Source organism: Pseudorasbora parva, chromosome 25, assembly GCF_024679245.1.
Source record: "Pseudorasbora parva isolate DD20220531a chromosome 25, ASM2467924v1, whole genome shotgun sequence".
Taxonomy (NCBI): domain Eukaryota; kingdom Metazoa; phylum Chordata; class Actinopteri; order Cypriniformes; family Gobionidae; genus Pseudorasbora; species Pseudorasbora parva.
Genome location: NC_090196.1, coordinates 22,710,312 through 22,729,495, shown reverse-complemented (window position 1 = coordinate 22,729,495; position 19,184 = coordinate 22,710,312). Strand labels below are relative to the sequence as shown.

General features: G+C 37.3%; 1 protein-coding gene across 2 annotated transcripts in view; it reads left to right on the top strand.

Moving 5' to 3' along the window:
- shank2b (SH3 and multiple ankyrin repeat domains 2b) overlaps window positions 1–19,184 on the top strand; it is a 128,924-nt gene that overhangs the window by 18,359 nt on the left and 91,381 nt on the right. For both annotated transcript variants that reach the window (XM_067436154.1, XM_067436153.1), the window contains exons 2-5: window positions 2,305–2,498; window positions 4,640–4,843; window positions 8,054–8,125; window positions 17,274–17,382. In XM_067436154.1, coding sequence (XP_067292255.1) covers window positions 2,313–2,498; window positions 4,640–4,843; window positions 8,054–8,125; window positions 17,274–17,382 — 571 coding nt within the window. In that variant the 5' untranslated portion in view covers window positions 2,305–2,312. The remainder of the gene's footprint in view (window positions 1–2,304; window positions 2,499–4,639; window positions 4,844–8,053; window positions 8,126–17,273; window positions 17,383–19,184) is intronic.

The following is a 19,184-nucleotide window of genomic DNA, read 5'->3' as shown; positions in this document are numbered from 1 at the left end:
AAATGTATTTTTGTCCCATGGGGATGAAAGACTACAATTCCCAGAATGCTTCGCTGCCCTGTACCATTCCCAACGCCACCAACTTGATTACAGTGACTCAGTTAGAGGAGACACTACAATTAAAAACTGAACGTGTCTGTTCAATATAATGAGTGAGTCACCGCGCGAGTATCACAGCACTGAGCACTAACGAGAGCTGAGGTAATCGCGACTACACTCGCGGCATACATTCACAACGCGAGTTCAGTCTGGCGCGTTTCAGTTCATGCCTTTGCAAGCTTAACTTTCATAGAAATTAATTTGAGAAGTTAAAAGACTTACATTGCTCACCATAGCTCCGTTTAAATGAGTGCCTGTAGCTGCAATCGTCAATCTGCATTCTGCAATTTGCATCATAGGAGGAATTTTTTCAGAAATAAAATGCATAAATCTCTTGTCTCAGGGGGATATGAGGGGGGAAAGCACAATAATTTGAATATACTCCAGGGTTTCTACTGATACAAAGCCATATGCTAATCGCTGAAGTAACCCTTTAAGGAACTTTTTGCGTTTTTCACCTCTCCGTGACATCATTTCCTGTCCTCCTCGGTTGTAAGCTATTTTTTTACAGTCTATGGTTGTAAGTCGCTTTGGATAAAAGCGTCTGCTAAATGCGTAAATGTAAATGTCATATGCATCATTTTAAAATGCGTGCTCATCTTCACATAATAAATATTTCTATATTTCTTATATCTGAATGTAACCTCTTTTAATTTTCAGTATATTAATTCATATTTTATTTTAGATCATTTTTGATCATTACAATATTAAAAAAGTACAATATTATGCTTTGGAATATAGTGAAGTAAAAGATTCCCAAGATAATAATACGCCGATTATTTACACATACTTGAAAAATGTACTTAAGTACTGTATCAAAGTAAAAATACTTTTTTTAATTTCCACCACTGAGAGATATATTAATTCATATGCGTTATCTTGAAGTGCATGCTAATCTTTACCTAATAAATGATTATTGATTGTATGTAATCTCTGCATGGCTACGTTACTTTATACAAATACTTATATAATGAAAATAAAGATTTAGCATTACTGTACATGTTAGGTTAAACATGGCTGATCTGTTCATTTATCAAACGTTTGTGATAAGCAAGGCCTTTTTCATTCTCAGGTGAGTGTCAGTTCAATTATCTCTGCAAGGTAGTGCAGACCCAAAAGATCTAGAGTAGAAATATGAAAATGACATGATATACAGTCTGACATTTCAGTGTACTGCTGTTCTCCTAAAGTCACCCACAGACATATATAGACACGCTCAGTCTTGGCAGCTAGGGACTGTTCTGAACATTCGGTGAACCCGGTGAATTCACAAAAGGCCACAGAGATAAACAAGCGGAGCTAACGGAAAAAAATATGACCTGAAAAAAATATTATGTATGGGAATATTGAGCACTGAAGTCAACAGGAAATTAAAATTGCATCTCTTTACTTTATTAATATGTTCATGTTCTTATTGTGCATGATTCACTGGTGCACATGGCAATCTTTTATCATGCTATAATAACTCTGAAATTACTTCACTTAGACTGGCCAAGGCTGATCCGTCAAATGACCTTTAAGAATAATTTTAACCACCTAGAGGTCTCTAGTTGTGGTTTGTGATATTTACCTATGTGTTATAGGTTATTCAGCATATTTATTATCCAGTATAAGATTTTATTTTACTCCATTTTATTTTCCAACATTTTTGGTTAAAATGTGTATTATTTTCAAGCTAATAAAAATAAATAAAATAAACGTTTATTTTTATTTATGTTTCACTTTATATTCCTATTATTATTCATTATTTTATTTTCCAGCATTTTATTTTTGGTAAAAAAAAGTTATTTTATTTTCCAAGTTGTTTTCTGGTTAATGCCAGTATTTTTTTTTTTAATTAATTAAAAATTATTTTATTTATTTATTATTATTATTTTTTAATTGTATTTCTTTCCACTGCCATTTTATAAAGACAAAAAGGTGATGTTTGGTGTATTTTGGAAATTAGTAATATTAATATGCTGCAATTTAAGTCCATGATAATCTTTACATTAGAAATCATTGTTGATTTTATATAAGCTAGAATGTTACTATGAAATACAAGCAAATAATATTCATTTCCATACCCATATTCCAGTATATTGGGCATTTATTTATTGGTAAATATCTTTGTTGAATTAAATTGAGTTAGTTTACTTTAGTTTCTAATTTAGGCATTATGCATGCCATGGAATTTATTGTAAATTGTACTTTGTCTTTCTGCAGTGTTGATCATGCCGCGGAGCCCCATGTCTAGCGAGGAGGAAATGGCTCAGAGTTTCTCGGACTCAGCCAGTTCAGAATCAGACAGTTCCCGAGATGAGCCTCCCAGGCTGGATCGACCTACCAGTGGCCGACTGGACAACAGCCTGCGAGACACAGTTCTCATCTGTGTGGTCATCCCTGACCTGCAGCAGTCTGTGCGTTCACACACACATACAAACACTCATGTTTGACCTCAGGCTGTTGAGCCATGTGGATCTTTCAAAATTATATTATTACAGGAAATTGCTTCCCTCTTACAGCTTCGGCTTTCTCTAGAGAGCTGTTTGGGTTTTAGTGGACTCAAACAATGGGAACATATGCAACTGGGAGAGGCAACAAGTATTTTTGACATTACACTCGTAAAGTTAAAACTGACATTGTCATGCAATGTAGACACATGCCTTTTTCAGTCATTTTATGTGTTTGTTTATTGTAATTTTGCAACCAAATCAGGCTAAATATGTTGTAGAATTAAATTTATTGAAATAAAAATAAAACTGAAAATCACTAATAGAAGCCATTTTTACTGCTCTTGCTCAAAACAAGTTCTTAAAAAATATATGTGCCTGTTGTTACTGAAACTGTTATTTTGGGAAGAGGCAGAGGACTGAATTGTGCTTGCACATAGCTGATAAGGTTATGGTTAGCATATTGCGTTATTTCTAGTGTCACATTTATTGAGTGTTACAATTATCCCGGTTTCCATATTGTGCATTCACATGTCAACAATACCGTCTCAGTCACAGTAACTGAAAATATGCAATTTTTCAGATGATGAGAGTATTCTTTCAAAGTATCCCAGGTGGGTCATATCAACACTTTAGTCAATAAACGCTAAATATGCTAATTTTTTGCAGATTGCATTAGCATGAAGGACATTGTCGTTCTAGAAAGCATTTAATTAGACAAAAGTCAGTGAAGTGCAGGATGAGTCATCAACTTTTATGATTTGTTTTACCTGAAGGAAAAGACTGAATTTTGTCAATAATTAGGAGTTCATTTGCATATAAATGATCTCAAAGCATAAATCTGCTGTTAGAAATCGCCCTCCATTCACTATTCCTTACATTACTCCTCTAATATCATCCACTTGAAGGAGTGAATGAAAACGAGTGAGTGAATTCGGACACTTGAGTGCGCCGGAAGGGCTGCTTTTGCATAATTTGTGCTGTTTAATAATTATTTGAAATGTAGCAAACTGGCAGCTCCAGTAGTAATGAAAAGATTTCTTTAACCATGGAAATTAGCATGCCATAACTGTAATTAAACAATTTAATAATCAATTAAAAATGAATTTATATACCTGTATATATTACAGTGGACCAGCGCGGTTTATAAAATGGATGGATGATTGATTCCGCTGCGAACATCATCTTGGGAATTAATTCGGTGTATGACTCACTGTGCATTATTACTGAGGTTACTTTGGTTGTAGACTCGTTATTGCGGTGCATTGTGGGATTAGACGAATGTACTTGATAACGTTCACTATGGTTTCAGACACCACTACTGGCGGTCCCCTCCCTATTGAAAGGTATAGGGGACGACAGCGATCCACTAAAAGACACAAAACTGATGCTATTTCTTGTGCCTTTAAAGGTATAGTTAAGGTGCGGTCACATTTATCATTGTTTAATGAATTTTTGTGCATGTTAAAATCCAATAATTTCAATACACTCTCAAAAACAAAGGTACAATGGAGGTACCATTCTGTTCTGTGGGGAACTGTACCTTTAAAAGTATACACAATTAGTCCTTAGGGTACAAATATACCATTGTTTTCCTCTATTTAGAGGTACACAAATGGACCCTTATGAGTACCACCCCCAGTAATGGCCATTTGTTCCTTAAAAGGTAAAAACATTTAATTTTTTATTTTGAGAGTGTAGGAATCCTTGTGATCGGGAACTTCATTTAAGAGTGAATGATTTTTCCACACTGATGGTGACTTCTTTGTTTCATACACCACAATACTGACAATAGTCAATTTTTGTTGCCAGAATTTCGCTAATGTGACTGCACCTTTAGAGCTATTATGTTTATTTATTAGGGTCAAAGAGAAGGTTCATGAAAAAAATGAAATGACAACCTAGTATTATAATAATACTACTTATTTTAATTATTATAAAATGTCTCTGTCGGTCAACCAACAGCAGATAATGTCAAATAGCACTGTTTGTGTTTTCTTTAGTTCTTTCCTCCCTCAGAACACAAATCTTTTCTCCTAGTTAATCTGCACACCTGCTATGGCCTGATAGAGCGTTTCTCTGTCTGTCTCTCTCTGTGGCTTTGCCAGAAATCCATGAGGTTCAGTCCTGATGCCACAGTATGGGTTGCTAAGCAGCAGATCCTGTGTACACTCACACAGAGTCTGAGGGATGTGCTCAACTACGGGCTCTTCCAGCCGGCCGTGGATGGGAGGGAGAGTGGTTTCCTGGAGGAAGAACGACCCCTGAGAGACTATCCGCTATCCTCTAATAAAGGCGTTCCGAGCCTTGAGGTAACGCCTTGGCTAGCTTGTTGCTTGAATGTTTCTTAGTCAACTTAGGCTCGATCCATGATGTAACTTTGGCACAATGCATGCAAGGATGCCAGAAAGGGACATGAGACATCACTATCTGCAAAGTACTTCCACAAACATCCATAGGGATTATGCTGGTAGATGCCTAAATAGAAGTTAATCTGCCTTGAATAGTAGTCATGTCACTAGTGGGAAGATTTAGGCAACTTTAACACTCAAATAGCACACATCTTTGTACAAAACAATACATTTTTAGTGCTTTATTAAATATGAGCTTTAATATATATTCGCTTTATATAAGCTTTATTATATATATATGAGCTTTAACTTTAAGATTTAAGCTTTTAAAAACGTCCCTGTAGACTTTCATTGAAAATGCATTATTGCAATTATTGTTTTATTTATTTGGTAACACTTTACAATAAGGTTTCATTTGTTAACATAAGTTAACTATATCTACAGGATTTATTAATTTTAGTTAATGTTCATTTAAACACTTACTAATCATTTTTAAAAATCTGATGTTTTTGTTTGTATTGGTTAATGCACTGTGAACTAATTTGAACAAACTATGAACATTTGTATTTTTATTAACTAACATTAACAATAATTTATTTATAATATATAATATATTTATAATATAAGATTCATAAATGTTAAAAGAATAATATATCACTTACTGTTAGTTTGTTAGTTAAAGGTGTCATGAACTGGCTTTTTTTATACTGTTGTCTGAGGTCAACTAATGACGTTTGTACGTTTTTTACATTCAAAAATATCTTAACTAATAAGTAATAGATCATTTATAATAATAAATCTATCCTTAGTTTTGATGGGCGTGCCGCACTGGAGACTTGGAAGTAAACGCCCACGGCTAGGATTGGACAAGATTTGCATATTTAATGAGCTTCAACTCCCCTGTCAGTTCACGGGAGGGATTGTTTTGAAATCGGCAACCGGAGTAATTCTCTGACAGGCCTCTCAAAACGTATTTATCAAACAAACACAATGATTTATCTCTTATCCACCCACGGTTGATTAATTTTTTTATTACTTGGCCTGTTCAATTGGTGGATAAAAGTGCGAACCCACCTAACTCTCTTCAAATATAAAGTCAAGAGAGTGAACAACGCAGATCAAGAAATAAATGTTATTTCACTATTTAAAATTCACCGGCCTGCCGACGTGCTTACGTTTTGGTCTGAAAAACACATAGCCCCGGGATGTTGGGATTTGCGAGCACTGGCCCGTAACATTACATGTCCTATCTGATCGGTTCTCATCCCAAATCGCAATGAACCAAAAAATAAGGGATTCTCCAGCCTGTGACAGCGTGCTAAGGTATTTTCTGTTAGACACGTACACATAATCAATACGTACTGTCACAATGTAATACTATCACATACAAAAACACATTTTACTCACATGAGTGTCCTGCACCATTCCTGTCGGATCCAATATAGAAGGCACAGCATTGTGTTTTAATAGGGACTTTAAGCAACAGCCACTGATGGAACGGCAACAGCGACCGGAAATAAACTTTTAACTGCCGTAGCCAAAGAACGCAAAAATCACTAAGCAACAATAAAGAGACGGCGTAATGGTTCATTTAACATAATTTGACCAAATATAAAGAAACATGTAATTTAAAAAGCAAGGAAATGGTTGCTTTTGGCATTAAATTATAAACAGATACAATTAAAATGCCACATAACTATATTTACTTATCTAATCTGTCACGTATTAATGACTACGGCAAATCAGCTGTTCTCCCGTTGTAGACGGTTACAGTAGAACGTCACGAAGTAGCAGTTAAAGTCGCGCATGCGCAATAGAACGCCAGAACGCCGTTGCCGTTCCATCAGTGGCTGTTGCTTAAAGTCCCTAATCTCATCTCAATATGTCTGCAAATCCAGTGTCCCCCTGTGTCTCGTTTACAAACGATTCTCTTTCTATCTTCGACATGTTTATTGCTCGTTTAGCTCCACGAGTCGGTGGGCGGGGTTACAGAAGCAGCGTACACACAGAGGCGGCCTGTTTTCTGGGCCTGGTGTCTATAAAAGCTTTTCTTTTACTAACAAGGAAGTTTTCAGCTCTGAACCTTACAGGATATTCTCATATTACCATGACCTTTTATATAGCAAAGGCTCAAGGGAAAGTTGATTTCTCAGTTCATCACTTCTTTGAAAACACATTAACTAATGTTAACAAATGAGACCAATTTTTTTTAAATTAAGGAACAAATCAAAATGGTTTTCTGTGGCAATCAAAATGAACAATAAGTAATTCAAAAAAAATTGTGAATCATAAAAAGGACCATGCATATTTATAATTTATGCTTTTTTTCATAAACGAACATTAGATTTGTTTTCTGTGATAATCATTAATGATTATCAAAATAATTGTAATATAATTGCCCCATAGACTTCCATTGTAAGTGTATTGCAATTTTTTTAAAATTGTGTTTATTTATTTTTTACAATTAAAGGAACGAATAAAAGTTTCTTTGGTAATCAACATGAAAAAACTAATATAAGGAATAAAAATGTGTAATGTGAGTATGAAATATCCATTCATATTTATTATCCATGTCAAGGATGCATCACAATGACAAAATGGTTTTGACAGTGATGATAACTGTTCTAAATTGCAACCGATGCAGCGTTATAAGGCCGGAGTCCTTCCTAAGATGTGCTTTCTGTACAGGAGCATTCTCAGCTCTCTCTGTGAAAAGGCTGATGTCAGGCTGGTGTAACAGGAACCTTTGTAGTTCTCCTGTATGTTCATTCAAGCCTCAGGGCCTGATATAATCATATCACTATCAAGGCAGCGACCAGCCAAAAAGAGCTGCAAATGGAGTATAATGAAACATATTTCTATTTTATAATTTGTTTGAGCTAAAGATTCTAAAATTATTTTAAAACATTATCAAGCTTATTTATATGTTCTCTCGCTTACAAAAGCGTGTTGGTAACATGATAATACTATAGTACTTTGATATGAAATAGAATATAATTCTAAGTTAATGTATGCTATATTTGTAATACAAAAGTAGTCTTTTTTTACTCAGTAGTAAAAAATGTTTTGCAATATTATTTCAGGCGTATTTGTCAAAATGTTTATTATATTATATTTTAAAAAAAGAGGATATTAATTACCAAATTAAACCAATGTGATTTAATTTTGCAGTTCCGCTACAAGAGCAGAGTTTACAAGCAACCAAACGTCAATGAAAAGCAAATCGAAAAACTCCACACACAGGTGAGACTTAATTTTTTGTAATAAATATTGTGCTATGACATATGTAGATTCGCCTACAAATGCATATTCATCAAAAACGTCTATTTTTGACACGCAGGTGGTGATTAACTTGTTTTCTGTTATGATAATTTAGTCTTTTACATACATATCAAATGGAAGCTATTTGCTTAATTGCAAGCAGAAGAGGGCGTCTTGGGATACGACTGTTAAAGCAGGAAAGAAACATTTGAAATCTTGCTTTTTATATTCAGTCGCTAGGATTGAATATCTAACATACAAGATTCATTTTAGATTCTGCTGCTAAATAATGCAGCGGGCCGGAGCATTTGCATATATTTTGACTTTCGGGTCGAGATGTTCATTGATGTTGACGTTTTAGTGTTTTGGCCAGTTTTTGCTCTGTGGTCATGAACGTTTTTGCGATCACCGGTGGAGGTTATTCCACGATCCTCGCCCAAAAGCAGCCCCGAAGCTTCGAACCAAGTTTTAATTGCTGACTTCTTCCAGCACTGTGTGTCCTGTGCTCGGTCTTTATTGCTCAGCCTATTTATCTTCCGTCCCCACACTGCTTCCCTCAGCATTTAAAATTCTCCCTCTCATTGCTCTGAGCTTTCAAGCTCCCTTAATAAGTTATTATATTAAAGCTCCGTAAGCCACCAGGGTTTGCAATGGATGACGTAGGAACGGCTTTGTGTACATCTTTGTTTCGGAGGAACAGATATTCACCCCACTTCATACTAAATGTCAATGAATTATAATTATGCTTAGTGGGGTTTGCTTTTAAAATCAGACTGCATTATGAAAAGGTGAATTTGTTACTTCAAAGGTGCAGTATGTAATATTGACAGCTAGTGGTTGAAATATTGGAGGGAGTTGTATCCCCAGCCCCTTCCTCCTTAGAGTCAATAATCAGGTGGGTTGCCAGATTGAGTACACACAACAGGAATTAGTGCAGTTGACAATCGAAGGAGACAAGCCTCATACCGTCTATCTGCATTTTAATATGCCTCTAAAGCTTTTTAAACAGATGCTGAGGCTTTTTAGGTCAGGTAGAATCTGCAATCTCTGACCCAGTTTGTTTGCTGGCTTCAGTGGCTGCAATATGCTGTGTTTTCCACCAATTGGCAACTTGAATTTGAGTGTTTTGATTACTTCCTTGGCCACAAGTGTATAAAATCAAGCACCTAGGCATGCAGATGCTTCTACAAACATTTGTGAAAGAATGGGTTACTCTCATGAGCTCAGTAAATTCTAGCGTTGTACCGTGATAGGTTGATACGTGTGCATTTGTAAAATGTCCTCACTACTAAATATTCCACAGTCAACTGTTAGTAGAATTATAACAAAGTGGAAACAATTTGGAACAACAGCAACTTAGCCTCAAAGTGTTAGGCCATGTAAAATCACAGAGCGGGGTCAGCACATGCTGAGGCGCATAGTGCACAGAAGTTGCCAACTTTCTGCAGAGTCAGTAGCTACAGACCTCCAAACTTTGTGTGGCCTTCAGATTAGCTCAAGAATGATGAGAAGAGAGCTTCATGGAATGGGTTTCCATGGCTAAGCAGCTGCATCCAAGCCTTACATCACCAAGTGCAATGCAAAGCATCGGCAGTGGTGTAAAGCACGCCGCCACTGGACTCTAGAGCAGTGGCGACAGAGTAGTGTTCTGTGGAGTGACCAATCACCCTTCTCTGTCTAACAATCCAATGGACGAGTCTGGGTTTGGCAGTTGCCAATAGAACAATACTTGCCTGACTGCATTGTGCCAAGTGTAAAGTTTGATGGAGGGGGATTATGGTGTGGGATTGTTTTTCAGGGGTTGGGCTTGGCCCCTTCGTTCCAGTGAAAGGAACTCTTAATGCTTTGTAATACCAAGACATTTTGGACAATTTCATGCTCCCAACTTTGTGGGAACAGTTTGGGGATGACCCCTTCCTGTTCCAACATGACTGCGCACCAGTGCACAAAGCAAGGTCCATAAAAACATGGATAAGCGAGTTTGGTGTGGAGGAACTTGACTGGCAGGAACAGAGTCCTGACCTCAACCCAATAGAACACTGTAACGCAGTTCGTAGATGGGAAGGAAGGAGGCGGGAACCGGCGAACGTTTCACAAACATTTATTAACTCAAAATAAATAAACAAAATGAAAGTAAAACCGCGGGCAGCCCCTCACGGACGACTGCCCGCAAAGACACAAAATAAAACGTGGGCAGCCCCTCACGGACGACTGCCCACAAACACATAATAACACAAAAACAAAACATAACATAAAATCCAGGCCTGGTCCTCTCTCGTCTTCCGCAGCCCTTGCTCCTCCTTATATGCTCCCGTCACATGGCCGCGAAATGAGACCGGTGTGCCACGCAGCTGGCACTCGTGAACATTAATCACCGGCCCGCTCTCGCGATCCCTCGCCCCGCTGCCTGTCACACCACAAACACCTTTGGGATGAATTAGAGGGGAGACTGCGAGCCAGGCCTTCTAGTCTAATATCAGTGTTTGACCTCGCAAATTGTTTCTAGAAGAATGGTCAAAAATTCCCATAAACTGAACTTTGTGGAAAGCCTTGCCAGAAGAGTTGTTATATAGAGCTGTTATAGCTGCAAAGGGTGGGCCAACTCCATATGAAACCATACAGATTAAGAATGGGATGTCATTAAAGTTCATGTGCATGTAAAGGTAGACGTCCCAAAACTTTTTGGCAATATACAGGGAGTGCAGAATTATTAGGCAAGTTGTATTTTTGAGGATTAATTTTATTATTGAACAACAACCATGTTCTCAATGAACACAAAAAAACTCATTAATATCAAAGCTGAATATTTTTGGAAGTTTTAGTTTTTAGTTTTAGCTATTTTAGGGGGATATCTGTGTGTGCAGGTGACTATTACTGTGCATAATTATTAGGCAACTTAACAAAAAACAAATTTATACCCATTTCAATTATTTATTTTTACCAGTGAAACCAATATAACATCTCAACATTCACAAATATACATTTCTGACATTCAAAAACCAAACAAAAACAAATCAGTGACCAATATAGCCACCTTTCTTTGCAAGGACACACTGATAAAAACAACTTGTAAGATTTACTTGATAAAATCTTTGTAACAATTTGCACTCAGTTTTTCTAAGTAAAATTTACTGCTGCGATATCAAGTACAGCTTACTTGCCAATATCAAGTAAAATGTACTTAACTATAAATGTAACATTTGCAAAGACATTAAGTAAATGTTACTTAATTATATTTAACTTAGCATGTTGTATTTATTAAAGGTAATCAAGTAAATTTTATAAATCTGTATTATTTACTCTTATGAAGTAATTAAGTAGATTTTATAATGTTTGTCCATTTGACATTTTGAATTACTTAGTTGAATTAATTTATATTACTCACTATTATTATGTAAATGTTGCTATTTTAAACCAAATAAATGTAATAATTTTCTCTGCATCAAATACATTTATCACAAATCACACATAAATACAATAAAGTTGAACAGTTTATTATGTCAAAATTTACAATTAACCATTAAATCAGTAATGTTCACATCAACTGATTAAGTAGTTAAGGTACATTCATTATAATTTACAATAACTGTAGAATTAACCATGTATGGTTCAACTAAACATCAGCAGCCAACAGTGGCATAACTAACATTAAAGGGTTAGTTCAGCCAAATATGAAATGTATCACATTTGAGTCCAAAAATAACAAAAACTACGACTTTATTCAGCATTGTCTTCTCTTCCGTGTTTGTGTTCAATCGTCAAATAAAGATTCAAACGGTGAAGAGAAGCCAATGCTGAATAAAGTCGTAGTTTTTGTCATTTTTGGACCCAAATGTATTTTGGATGCTTCAAGAGACTCTAACCCACTGATGTCACATATGGACTTTGATGATGTTTTTATTCCCTTTCTGTACATGGACAGTATAGTGTGCATACACTTGCATACGCTCTCGGACTAAATATTAAATATCTTAAACTGTGTGTGAAGATGAACGGAGGTCTTACGGGTGTGGAGCGACATTAGGGAGAGGAGTTAATGACAGACATTTCATTTTAGACTGAACTGAACTAACTTAACCCTTTAATGACGAGCACATGCATAGTCCAGCTGAAACAGAATGGTCACTTTTCCTTAATGCTCATTCATCGACTGGATCCTCTCGATCAGCTCCATGGACGACCATCTTAAGGATATGTTCAGCGGCAACACTGCGACTGTCCTCCTGCATACAGTTTGTAAGAAAGAAAGAACACAATTCCATTTAAGAAACAGAATTACATTTATAACATTACATTTTATTTTCATTAAAAAGGTGACCGGACCTTCATGTCGTTAGCTCACTAAAATAGAATTGCTGACATTCATGCACTTGTTGCTAACGTTATACATCAATGCTTATTTGGTATCAGAGTTCACCTGCCATCCAAACTTTCCTTCTTTAGTGCAGAGTGCAGACTAACTTATGCTTTGATATAATAATTGCTGTGAAATTTTCAGTGGATATAAAAACAACTAACTTAGACACTTTAAAAAAATGCTAACATTAGCTAGAGGACACACACACAGGCAGCCAGCACTTAATCACGGCCAGCTAACATTAAATTATTTTGAAGTTAACCAGACAGGGTGACTTTTTCTACAAGAACGTGGCTAACTACATTTAATCCCCTCTATCTTTGACTAAACACCAGTCTCAACTTTATAGAAGTGGATAATGCTTTAGCTACCGTTATTGTGATTAAAACTCACTTTTAGTCAATTTTAAACCGTAACGTCTATGCAATAATCAAACCATCAAAACGAAGTACATCGTTATCACAAATCTAAAATAGAAAGGTCAGAACTTACCCAGAATAAGTCAGCCATGTAAAAGCAACATCCCAAACCGACCGTCTCTGCCACTGAACCAGAATCTTTTTGAGCAACAACAAAAACGGGGCGGGCAGATTCAAACACACTTTGCTTTTCAGATTAAAATTTACTTAGTATTTTTAGGTGAATGTGCTGTGACTATAAAACATTAAATACTATTTGTAAATATATGGTAAAATGTACTCTTTCTTCTCAGTTAATTTATTACATTAATAAATTGTGTAAATTTTACATGATATATAGTTCCAACTTAATCTTGATTTTACAATGTATAAATTACATGAATTAATGTAATAGATTTTACAATACCACAAAGTAATTTTTTTCAGTGCACTCAAAAGCCTGCCATCCATGGATTCTGTCAGTGTTTTGATCTGTTCACCATCAACATTGTGTGCAGCAGCAACCACAGCCTCCCAGACACTGTTCAGAGAGGTGTACTGTTTTCCCTCCTTGTAAACCGCACATTTGATGATGGACCACAGGTTCTCAATGGGGTTCAGATAAGGTGAACAAGGAGGCCATATCATTAGATTTTCTTCTTTTATACCCTTTCTTGCCAGCCACGCTGTGGAGTACTTGGACGCGTGTGATGGAGCATTGTCCTGCATGAAAATCATGTTTTTCTTGAAGGATGCAGACTTCTTCCTGTACCACTGCTTGAAGAAGGTGTCTTCCAGAAACTGGCAGTAGGACTGGGAGTTGAGCTTGACTCAATCCTCAACCTGAAAAGGCCCCACAAGCTCATCTTTGATGATACCAGCCCAAACCAGTACTCCACCTCCACCTTGCTGGCGTCTGAGTCGGACTGGAGCTCTCTGCCCTTTACCAATCCAGCCACGGCCCATCCATCTGGCCCATCAAGACTCACTCTCATTTCATCAGTCCATAAAACCTTAGAAAAATCAGTCTTGAGATATTTCTTGGCCCAGTCTTGACGTTTCAGCTTGTGTGTCTTGTTCAGTGGTGGTCGACTTTCTGCCTTTCTTACCTTGGCCATGTCTCTGAGTATTGCACACCTTGTGCTTTTGGGCACTCCAGTGATGTTGCAGCTCTGAAATATGGCCAAACTGGTGGCAAGTGGCATCTTGGCAGCTGCACGCTTGACTTTTCTCAGTTCACAGGCAGTTATTTTGTGCCTTGGTTTTTCCACATGCTTCTTGCGACCCTGTTGACTATTTTGAATGAAACGCTTGATTGTTCGATGATCACGCTTCAGAAGATTGGCTATTTTAAGACTGCTGCATCCCTCTGCAATATATCTCACTATTTTTGACTTTCTGAGCCTGTCAAGTCCTTCTTTTGACCCATTTTGCCAAAGGAAAGGAAGTTGCCTAATAATTATGCACACCTGATATAGGGTGTTGATGTCATTAGACCACACCCCTTCTCATTACAGAGATGCACATCACCTAATATGCTTAATTGGTAGTAGGCTTTCCAGCCTATACAGCTTGGAGTAAGACAACATGCATAACGAGGATGATGTGGTCAAAATACTCATTTGCCTAATAATTCTGCACTCCCTGTAAGTGTATTATGGTATTTTTATGTTTTAGTACAATTAAATACAGCACCTTTAAAGATTCTACCTGATCTGACCCATTCAAATTAATTTTATTGGCTTAATCCATGGAAAACTGTAATAACTGAAGAATACTGACTCTTCTCATTTATAGATATCCTATGACTTCAGAAGACTCGGAATGCAACATGAGTTAATACTTCTATACTGTTTCTGGTCCGTTTTTGCAATAAATAACTGACTGTACATTTATTTGCCTGTTATGTGTTTTATATTGTTGAGTGGGTAGGTTTAGGGTAGGAATGGAGTTAGTTGCTCCGAAATATAAAAGTAGGCTATAAATATACATAAAATCATGTCTACTTTTACAAGCGCAAATAATTAAATGTGTGTTGGGAATCCGTGTGTGGACCACGGATGCTGCCTGTCATTGACTTACATAGGCATCACTTCCGTGAACCCATCACGAAATTTTCAGCGATTCCGTGAAACTACTACGGATTTTTGAGTTAAAGGTCCGTGTTGATTTCACAGAATTCTGTGAGACCAGGCTGGGAAAATCCTAGTCTGGTCCTACCAGACTCTCATATATTTCATTTGTATGATCTGCCATAACCAATCACTAATGTTCAGTCGTGACATAAGCTTCCAAAGGGGCGTCACCAACGGACGATAATGTATACAGAGTGACAGAGAAACATCTGAGACTCTGACAGCAATTCTGTTTGTGTTTTCTAGGAAGATGTTGCAATGACTTCTGATGACTTTTGCCGTTGTTGTGAAATAATTATCATAATAGCTGGTGTCCACCGACACTTCATCAACATTTTTGCAAAATTTGGAAAACCTAAGCATCTCAGACCGACTGAAACATCTTGGATTGATGGTCGAACAGAAAACATCAAGCTCTGATCGCATTTGCCCCATTGTAAGGCATTTGTATCGCGATTAGAACGCAATAATATTGATGAGTCTTTGGAAAATTGTGGTTCACAAACTTTATTCAAATTAAGTCATTTTAGATGTGTTAGAACATTATCAGATGTTACGCTAGTTATTTATTTACATTTTTTTACATGATTACCTGATATAGTGTGAGGAGATAAGCACAGAAAGGCCCGATCCAGAGCTGCTGGGTGGTGTTAGCACATGATTACACTCCCCATACTCCTCATCTCAGTAGCCGGTGTAATCCACATCTGGTAGCCGAGTGTTGTTCTTTGCTCGGGTTTTAACGAAAAGGAAAAACTTAAATTGCTTAAAACAGATGCGATAGCTGATTCGAACGAGTGATGTTCCACGGCGGCATCCTGCTTCACCGTCGCTGCGCTGTCGTCATCGTGTAAAACCCGCCTCAACGTTTCTGATTGGTGCAGGGATTTCGACGGATTAGAAATGGGTTTGAATGGGCTCTTTGCCAGACTACTTGCAGAGCAAATCTAAATTTGCAGGAAGTTGTCTGGGTTTTCCCATGATAAACAAATCCCCTTTGTGTAACAGGTTTTTTTGTTCATATTTACTAATATTTTTGAATGAATAAAACAAGTTTTAGAGGATTTTTGTAGACTAACACTGATAAAACACTAGTGTAGGAGAGCTAATGTTGTTGCTGCACTAGGTGACATTTACCTAAGTTTCATTAAGACAAGTCATTTCACTTGGCGGCCATCTTTGAAACACCTCAGGCATGCAAGTGCAGCTCCTATCTTTTTGAACGGGGAAACAAAATTCTCCAAAACTGTTCGCCAAGCTAACGTTTGAAGTTCATATTTGAAATCACCAATGAAATCTGACAACTGTCTAATACATTTTGTTTCTGAAAGCACGAATCATTAGAAATGATAATGCGCATGCACAGTCCTAATCACACGTCTCAGAACACTGCTTGTTTCTATAGCAACCAGAGCTTCTAAGGGTAGCTGCAGTGACGCAATGACTTTCATTTAGAAGGAGGGGCTTATTTTCCACATCTCCCAATCACAAGTAATCAGAGTGCACCGTCTTCTATATATAAAGTCTTTGCATCAAATTTGTAGTTAGCTTAATGAGTTTAAAGTTGTGAGCTGGCAACAAGGTGTGAATTATTGTAAGCGTGTGTTGGTAAAACAGAATCCAGAAGTTAAATAATGCAAACTCTAATATTGTGTACAGCTTTGGCAAATACTCTTACTTCTTGGAGGCCTTTGCATGTGCTTGGTTGTGCGTTAGCATTGACGTGTGTTGATCTGTGTTTGTAGCATGCCGTAGATCGCTCGTATTTCTTTGCCTTGCCAAATCAGCTGTTCTCTCTCTCTCTCTCTCTCTCTCTCTCTCTCCCTCTCCCTCTCCCTCTCTCTCTCTCTCTCTCTCCCTCTCCCTCTCCCTCTCCCTCTCCCTCTCCCTCTCCCTCTCTCTCTCTCTCTCTCTCTCTCTCTCTCTCTCTCTCTCTCTCTCTCTCTCTCTCTCTCTCTCTCTCTCTCTCTCTCTCTCTCTCTCTCTCTCTCTCTCCCTCTCTCTTCCTCTCTCTGATGTCTCTGTACTGGGAGCTGCTCTCCTATCTATTTTTATCCAGCCTTGTATCGTGGCATGCGTGTCCCAGAGATCTCACCATGAGAGGAAGTGAGCAGAGACCCTTCACACTCTCGTCAACTGTGCATTTTCAACACTTGTTAACTTCCTCCTCAATCATTAGCTGTCAATGTTTCTTGTTTCACCTCACCTGCTCTCTCGTTTTCTCTCACTCCTTCTGCAAGGTCAACCTGAGAAAATTTATGGACTACATCCAACATCATCAGGTGGACAAAGTTGCCAAGATGTTGGAGAGAGGGTTGGACCCCAACTATCATGACCCTGACACTGGTGGTAGGGGATTCCATATCAGATAATCTCCAAAATTGCCCATAAATGGCTATTCAGGACCTATTCAGTTTTATTGTTTTTGATTTGATTACTTTTCTTAATCAATACTGTTTGGTCAGACCCATTAAATTATATCTCAGCAGTTCATATTTAGAATATTAACACACTGATTTAATCCAGTGGTTTTGTCCTATTTTGCATGCCATGCATTGTTAGAAATGCACCAATACCATTAGAGATAATTATACAGTTTTTGTCTGATAACGGATATGATGGCTGATATTATAAATTATGCTAAAAGCAATCCTATAACTATATATTCATAGACTATATACACTGCTCAGCCAAAAAAAAAAGTCGCTGTTTGGATTTAAATTGGCAAATGCTTAAAGGTGCACTATGTAGTATTTTTGCTGTAAAATATCCCAAAACCACTAGGCCAGTGTTATATATTTTGTTCAGTTGAGTTCTTACAATATCCCAAATGTTTCCAACTATTTTTAAATTGTGAAAAAAACGCTATTTTAACCAATGAACCGGGACGTCTGAGGGAGTCGCCTGTCAATTGCTTCATATCTGCATTACCCTCAGTTTCCAGCAGAAACGCTTTACATGCGTCACATGCACAATATGTAATAACATAATTTAAAAAACACTTAAATATATCTAATATGCTAAACAGAGCTGTGTTACCTTATACTCATGACCGGAGAAGTGGAAATGGCGTCAGCGACTGTGTCCCGTCATAATATAAGTCCTGCTGCTCGTGAGCCGTGTGTTCGGCTACAATTGCTCCAGCGGCCTTGCTCAGCTCCTCAACACTCGGTCCTGCTCTGCTTCATACTACAGTAACGTTAATAACCGCATCCATGAACATGATTTCTGCCCGTGGGCTAGCCCGATTCTTTTCCACTGGTTGTGAGGTGAAGACAACATGTCCCAAGATTTTGAGCTCAAACTACACATCATCAAACTACGCCTTTGTTTTGAATAGGCGCCCTCTAGCGGATGGAAAAGTTATATACTGCCGCTTATATACTGCCGCTATAATCCATTCAGCCGATCTCTGTATCTCGCGGTAGCACTTTTAGCATAGCTTAGCATACATGATTGAATCAGATTAGACCATTAGCATCACACTCAAAAATGACCAAAGACTTAGAATATAATAATACCATAATATTTTTCCAATTTAAAACATTACTATTCTGTAGTTACATCGTGTACTAAGACCAACGGAAAATTTAAAGTTGAGATTTTTAGACCAATTATAGACTATTCTCTCATTTCTGTGTAATAATCAGGGAACTTTGCTGCCATGCCATTGGTGCAGCAGCACAGTGATATTACGCAGAAAAATAGTACCTAGCTATATTGGTCTAAAAAAATTTTGTTTTTCATTTTCCGTTGGTCTTAGTACACGATGTAACTACAGAAGAGTCAAGTTTTAAATAGGAAAATATAGTGAAAGTCTTTGGTCGTTTTTGAGTGCAATGCTAATGGTCTAATCCGATTCAATAATGTATGCAAAGCTATGTGCTAAAAGTGCTACTGCCAGATACAGAGACCGGCTGAATGGATTCAAAAACGGTAAAACTCAACTGTTAAACTGTAAGGGACTTGGAAAATTAGCCTATTTTCAAAAAAAGTGGAGTGTTCCTTTAAAAGACACACTTTTTAAGAGAGTAATTGAATCAATATTGCAGTGATTATCATGTTTTTAGCATGTTATATGTTTGGCAACAGTTGAATTTTTAGCATCGTTCCTCCTGTCTTCGGTGTCACATGATCCTTCAGAAATCATT